We start from the raw sequence: 7,935 nt of genomic DNA on the forward strand, positions 1-7,935 counted from the left end.
TGTCTCACTATATCTATGAGTGTCGTCTCTCAAAAGACTCGTCTCGCGTGTTTCTCGACCCCCGTGTAGTGAGTTCCATGTACTGTCTGCATATGGCCCTCTATGCATAGGGCCGCACAGTTTCCGTGACGGGCGCTATCTGTCCGCGGCGCTATCGCGCCGGGCCCATGTCGCTCGATACGTGTGGCGGGGGATTCGGTAAGATAGGATATCTAATTTTATTCATAACACGTCCGGGCGTAAACCGGGGCGCGCGAGAGGGGGCGCGCGCGCGCGCGCGCGCGCCCGCGCCGGCGCCCCTCTGTGTGGGCCTTGTGGGGTGTGGGTTTTCGCACATAGTTTTTCGCACCTCTATAGATGAGTGTCAGTATGGGGGAGCGCTCTCGTGAGGCCGCTCTCTCTAGCCCCCTCTCTCTCTTTCCATCTCTCTCTGTATATATCCCCGCGTGTCTATGCGCGAGCGTGGCTGTGGGAGAGCGAGGGTGTGTGTGGGAGTCGGAGGTTGTTGAATTCGTCCGAGTGTGTGTGGGGCCGACTGTGTGTGGGAGATTCTGAGGGGGATGTATTATATAGATATAGATATATATATATATATATATATATATATATATATATATATATATATATATATATATTTGTTTAAGCTGAAGACACATGAATTTTAAAGTTTTCTAATACATTTAATGATATCTAGGACTCCAGCAGGCATGTTGTCTTCACATTCGTTTTCCTTGTACGTTAGTAGTTATCCCAACATTTGTTTTGTGAGTTCATATTCATCCTACACAATGATTATTGCAAGGAACTCTTCTGGTCTTTTGGATTGGAGGAGATTGTCTTAATGACCATTAATATATATAGATAAGATATATAGAGAGGTAAAAGAAGAAGGATTTTTGGTGTTTCTGATAGAGTTCTTTTCTTTTTTGATTTTGATTTCGGCCTTGTTTAGTTCACCCTGAAAACCAAAAAGTTTTCAAAATTCCCTGTCACATTGAATCTTTCGACACATGCATGAAGCATTAAATATAGACGAAAATAAAAACGAGTTGCACAGTTTACCTGTAAATCACGAGATAAATCTTTTGATCCTAGTTAGTCCATAATTGGACAATATTTGCCACAAACAAACGAAAATGCTACAGTAGCGAAATCCAAAATCTTTTTACATCTAAACAAGACCTTCGATTCATACTTGGTATGCAAATCGGGGAATTTTGGCCACGCTGATTCATACTCCGTCTTTTCGAAAAGGAAAAAAGGGCTGGTCTGACGGACAGAAACATGGGGTGGAATATAGGCATTGAGAGAAGAAAGAGAAGGAACGTACACAGAAACGGTAAAGAAAAAAAATATAGACAATGCTATATTATTATATTGGCTACTGGATAGATACGGATTGAAATTCATGGCTGACAAGGAGACGGAAACGGGTAGCATATATCCCCAGCATGCTACACGTATTCCATGCAACTGTCATCAGGAATTTGGAAAATAGGGAGGCCTGACATCATGTTTGTACCTTAGGACATGATTCATACAAGGGCTAATTATTTCAGCTAGCTAAATTTTAATTAAAATTAGTCAACTAGGTAACTATCTCTAGCTAAGACTGGTTAGGCACTTAGTTTTGCAGTAAGTTATGCTCCCACTGCTACAGAAATAATTTTCTACAACGATGCCTTTCATGGAGAGAGAGGCTACTCACAACAAACCAGTCTGAACTAAGCCGCATCAATAAAATGCCTCTATTTTTAAAGGTGGCTGAAAACAGCAGCCATCTCTAAAAATAGGTGGTGCATAGTAAAATTTGATTTTCTTTTCAAACAATATCTGATGGAAAAAGACTAATACTAAAGTTCTATATTGAAGAGTTACATAACTTTATAGTTAATAACTTTTTTTATTTAAAATCATCTATCCAAGTTTGAATTTCCCACATTTGAAATTAGGATTTTCCAAATGACTTCAAATGAAGAAACAACCAAAATTAAAGTTATAGATGTCAAAAGTTAATCAACTTTATAATTGATAACTTTTTTATTTGAACCTATTTAGGGTCATATACCTATTTCAAAATCTTATAAAAATAAAACGAGGAAAAATAGTATTTTGTATAAATACATAAGTGACTTATGGATAGATTGGTTAGAGGAGGTACAAGTAAGGCCTAATATTCTAGGGGCGGCTCCTGTTCTCAGTCACCTCTAGGGCATTGCAAATGAGAGCAGGTACAATAATAAATTTATAGCCAAGCTAATACTGATGTGGAAGAGAGATGATAGCTTGGCTCTCATACACGTACCAAGCTGGGCACAAAGACTGTGTAATTTGATTCTAGTCACTTAGTTCACAGTCAAACACTCGGCTTTATTATTGACTTTGCTCGGAGCGATGATTCTTCACATGCATCCCATTCCCTACTTTGGCCCTGTTTAGTTCCCCACCCAAAATTTTTTCATCCATCCCATCGAATCTTTGGACACATGTATGGAACATTAAATGTAGATAAAAAAATAAACTAATTACACAGTTTAGTTGAGAATAGTGAGACGAATCTTTTAAACCTAGTTACTCCATGATTAGCCTTAAGTGCTACAGTAACCCACATATGCTAATGACAGAGTAATTATGCTTAATAAATTTGTCTTGCAGTTTCCTGACGAGCTATGTAATTTGTTTTTTTATTAGTTTCTAAAAACCCCTCTCGACATCCTTCCGACACATCCGATGTGACACCCAAAAAGTTTTCATCCCCAATCTAAACAGGCCCTTTGCTAGAAACAAATCAAAGCCTTCTAGTCAATGATGACGGCATGTGTTTCCTCGTACAGAAGTCACAATGTTCACATGGAAAAGTAGGTTTCTAGGGAGGTTGCTGTTACGTTGCTGTCGATCATTCATGGTATTCTGTTGGCTAGCAAACATCAAAGAAACTTGTATTCCAGGGTCTTGTTTACTTCCACCCAAAACCCAAAATTTTTCAAAATTCTCTGTCGTATCAAATCTTTAAACGCATGTATGGAGTATTAAATATAGATGAAAATAAAAATTAATTACACAGTTTAGTCGGAATTGACGAGAAGAATCTTTTTATCCTAGTTAGTCCATAGTTAGACCATAATTACTACAAACAAACAAAAAAGTTACAGTATCATGAATTTTTTTCCTTCAAGAACTAAACAAGTCCCAGGTAACCATATATATTTTTATATATGACCGATCAATATGAACAACTTCCTCCAGAAACATGATTGGATAATGGTTGTCCATCAACAGCAGGTTCAGATTACAGTACCGGGGGGCAACAGGAAATCCTTTTGTGTCGTTGACATGAATACACCAAGGAAGATTTTTGTGGCGTTGCTAGCTGTAGCTATTCTAAACAGTCACTTTTGCTATTAGGCCCTGTTTAGTTTCCCACCCAAAATTTTTTCATCCATCCCATCGAATCTTTGGACACATGCATAGAACATTAAATGTAGATAAAAAATAAACTAATTACACAGTTTAGTTGAGAATCGCGAGACGAATCTTTAAATCTAGTTACTCCATGATTAGCCTTAAGTGCTACAGTAACCCACATATGCTAATGACAGATTAATTATGCTTAATAAATTTGTCTTGAAGTTTCCTGACGAGATATGTAATTTGTTTTTTTATTAATTTCTAAAAAACCCTCCCGACATCCTTCCGACACATTCGATGTGACACCTAAAAAATTTTCATTGCCAATCTAAACAGGCCCTTATTAACCGTACTTTTTCTGTCAGCCAACAGTATTTTTCTCTCACAATAAATCAACCAATAGTAATTTTAGCCATAACTTTTTAGACCAGCGAACAGAGAGCTAAAATTGTGACACTAGCTTTCAATAGTCACACTAGCTACCCTAACCTATCTAATAGGAGCTCATATGTTAATAAAAGTCACTTTTGCGGTTTTGCCTCACGCGCTGTCTGGCTGAACGTTTCTGCAGGTGATGCTAATGTGTTTCGAGGGAAAAACACTATTTTGTAGCTAAAGAAATACTAGCTAATAAGCTCAAACAAACATGGCTGAGCTTTTAAAGATCAGGAATAGTATAGATAAAGCTATCAATACGTCCACTTTTAGCTTCTGTCTCCAAATAACACCCAAGTACTACTTAGTTAAAAGTTGACTATATTAGATATATATACATAATATTAGCTAATGAACTACTATTACTCACTCTCACTCTAGTCTGAATTTATAGTCTTTTTAGCTTTTCTAGATAATTTTTATACATACAGTATTTAATTAGCTATATGCTATACTTAACGAAAGCCATTTGTGATTTGTCTACAAAAGCTATTTATCTATCCACAGTTATAAGACGCATATACAATTATTTGTTTCATCAATGGCAAACAAAAGAAAGTCGAAGTAGTTACATATGTAGTTGCATGCATGTCAGTTGAAGGAAATCTAAAGTTAACTTGTTTTTTTTGCTATACAACATTTCTTAAAAGACGATATATATTGCATTTTTATTAATTTCCTCTAATATCTATTTTAAAATACAAAATCTGAATTGTGCTGAACATTAATTAGTTGAACGTTTTGAGCTGACAAGAGGAACCCATGAAAATACGGACAGAAGCGACGAAGGCGCGGACCATAAAACTACGCTTTGTAAAGTCATTTATTAACGTATATTCTCTTTGTCTCACAAAAATGTTATTCTCACTATCTAAAAAGCCAAACATTATAAGTTTTTATCAGACTATATACAAATATTAATATTATGGTGTATAATTAGTATCATTAGAGAAATCACTAATATATTTTTAAAATAAATTTATTTATACAAATATTTATGGTGTTTTCTATCAATCTTCTAGTCAAATTTATGATAGTTAGACAAGCACGAAATATCTCCTAGTCAAGAGTAAATGTAGGTGTCCACATTTGCTGAGTGCTGACACACGAAAATACGGAGAGAGGCGACTAACGGAGCTTGCGTGGTTCAACTTCTTCCCTGCAAGATATACATAGCGTGGAGCAACTGTGCTGTGGCAAACCGTGATGCATGCCCCAAGAAAGTACACCCACTTCAATTCAAAGCATCGCCCATCTTTTCTCACATGTTACGGTCCTTACGGATCAGCCGGTGAGCCGGACCACCATTTTTGGAATTCTCAAGAGACAAAATGCTCTTTGTACGCCTTCTTCTCCTGATCGTCTTCCTGGGCCTCCACCCTCAAGCGTCGTCGGACACCACTGCCGACGACGACCAATTTGTCTACTCCGGCTTCAGAGGATCCGCTCTCACCGTGGACGGAACCGCCGCCGTCACGTCGGACGGCGTCCTCCTGCTAACCAACGGCACGGCCTACCTCAAAGGCCATGCTTTCCACCCGACCCCGCTGCGGCTCCGGGACTCCCCAAACGGCAGCGTGCAGTCCTTCTCCGTCGCCTTCGTGTTCGGCATCGTCTCCGTGTACCCGGACTTCAGCGCGCACGGCATGGCCTTGCTGATAGCTCCAGGCAAGGACTTCTCCTCTGCTCTGCCGGCCAAGTACCTGGGCCTCACCAACGTCCAGAACGACGGCAACGCCAGCAACCACCTCCTCGCCGTGGAGCTCGACACCATCCAGAGCGTCGAGTTCAAGGACATCAACGCCAACCACGTCGGCATCGACGTCAACGGCCTGCAGTCCCTGCGATCCTACAACGCCGGGTACTACGACGACGGCAGCGGCGAGTTCCAGAACCTGAAGCTTATCAGTCGCCAGGCCATGACGGTCTGGGTGGACTACAGCGGCGACAAGAAGCAGATCAACGTGACGCTAGCTCCGCTCCTAATGGCCACCAGACCAGCCAGGCCACTGCTCTCCGTCTCCTACGACCTCTCGACGGTGCTCACGGACATAGTCTACCTGGGCTTCACGTCGGCGACCGGTCGTGTCAACTCACGGCACTGCGTTCTTGGCTGGAGCTTCGGCAAGAACAGGCCGGCTCCTGCCATTGACGTCTCCAAGCTGCCAGACCTACCTCGTGCTGGTCCCAAACCGGGGTCCAAGGTCTTGGAGATCGTTTTACCCATTGTTACCGGAGCATTGGTGCTTTGTTTTGGAGGTGCCGGTGTTCTACTTGTGCGAAGGAGATTTAGGTACGCCGAGCTACGCGAGGACTGGGAGGTTGAGTTTGGGCCACATCGGTTCTCGTACAAGGATCTTTACCAAGCGACTGACGGATTCAAGGATAAGAATCTGCTCGGTGAGGGAGGTTTTGGGAGGGTTTACAAGGGAGTTCTTGTGCCGTCTATGCTAGAGGTTGCCGTGAAGAGGGTGTCCCACGAATCAAGACAAGGGATGAAGGAGTTCGTCGCCGAGATAGCAAGTATCGGCCGCATCCGGCACCGTAATCTTGTGCAGTTGCTCGGTTACTGCCGGCGGAAAGGTGAGCTTCTTTTGGTTTACGAGTACATGCCAAATGGTAGCCTTGACAAATATCTATACAGTAGTAGTAGTAGTAGCAGCAGCAGCAGCGTAGGGGAGATATGTTCAAAGCTGAGGTGGGCACAGAGGTTTCACATCATCAAAGGCGTGGCATCAGGGTTGCTCTATCTCCATGAGAGGTGGGAGAAGGTGGTAGTCCACAGAGATATCAAGGCAAGCAACGTGCTGCTGGACGCAGACATGAATGCGCAGCTCGGTGACTTTGGCCTGGCAAGGCTTTACGACCATGGCACGGACTCGCAAACCACACACGTGGTTGGCACCGTGGGATACCTATCCCCCGAGCTGCTACGCACAGGCAAGGCGTCCCCTCTCACAGATGTGTTCGCCTTCGGGATATTCCTCATGGAGCTCACCTGCGGCCAGAAACCCATCAAGGAGAACGAGCAAGGCGGCGGCGGCGGCGGCCATGTGATGCTGGTCGACTGGGTGCTCCAGCACTGGCGCAACGGGTCGCTCGTGGCAACCGTGGACGCGGGGCTTCGCGGCGAGTACGACGTCGGCGAAGCCGAATTGGTTTTGAAACTAGGGATCCTGTGCTCGCACCCGTTCGCCAACGCACGGCCAGGCATGGGGCAGGTCATGCGCTATCTCGACGGCGTGACGCCACTCCCAGAGCTGACACCGACGGATTCCAGCTTCGATGTGCTAGCGATGATGATGCAGGGCGAAGACTTTGGCATGTCCTCCTTTTCACATCCAGATACGGTGGCCAGTTTCGGCACAATCTCCAACCTATCAGGAGGAAGATAATAACAAAAGTATGTAAAAAACGTTCTTGGCTCCGCAACTGCAGGTTAGTCACTTGGTGCGGATAGGCTGCATTGATACTGATACAAGTTATACTTGCTTCATCTAAAAACGTAACAGTCGAGGGGTTAGGAGCAGTGTTAACAGCATTTGTGTGTTCCGTGCAGAGTAGAACATACCGTGTGTAGACTGTAGTGCGAAGATGTCAATACGAGCTGTACTTGTACTATCTAGTCTCTCCCTCCTTTCGGCGGACGGTCGCATAGTTGAGGGCACGATGTTGTCAAAAAAAAAAAAAAAAAGAGGGCACGAGGCTCTGTTTTCTGTATTGATTGATGCTTTCGTGACTTTGTTCTTTATCAGCTGAGCCTAGTTGTGGAGTTGTGGGTCGTCAATTATGTATGAGTATTATAGTACAGTACTGCTTTCGGAAAAATGCCCCTACTAGAAACAAGACAACTTGAGATTACAAATACATACCCTGCCACATACTATGTGAGAAACGGGGTCTTTGCCCCCTTGTCTACTATCATGTTCATTGTTTTCTCTTTTTTTTTTTCGATTGGTTCATTCACTCATTTTTTTTATTAAGAGGAAAATAGTTAACAATGTAACCTTGCGCGGTCACGCAAGTGAGAAGTCTTCGTGACACAACGCAGCCGTTGCCACCTAGCTACTGGATTCACAAAAAAGAAAATTA

At 42.8% G+C, this 7,935-nt stretch overlaps 1 protein-coding gene across 1 annotated transcript; it reads left to right on the top strand.

Moving 5' to 3' along the window:
* LOC8072826 (L-type lectin-domain containing receptor kinase IV.1) lies at positions 4,975-7,712 on the top strand. Its single transcript, XM_021450521.1, has one exon. It carries the CDS (start codon positions 5,175-5,177, stop codon positions 7,236-7,238), a length of 2,064 nt encoding a protein of 687 aa, XP_021306196.1. The 5' UTR covers positions 4,975-5,174; the 3' UTR covers positions 7,239-7,712.

The sequence above is a fragment of the Sorghum bicolor genome, chromosome 10 (assembly GCF_000003195.3).
Source record: "Sorghum bicolor cultivar BTx623 chromosome 10, Sorghum_bicolor_NCBIv3, whole genome shotgun sequence".
Lineage (NCBI taxonomy): Eukaryota > Viridiplantae > Streptophyta > Magnoliopsida > Poales > Poaceae > Sorghum > Sorghum bicolor.

Coding starts and splice junctions, on each gene's coding strand:
- LOC8072826 (XM_021450521.1), top strand. CDS start 5,175: ATGCTCTTTGTACGCCTTCTTCTCCTGATCGTCTTCCTGGGCCTCCAC.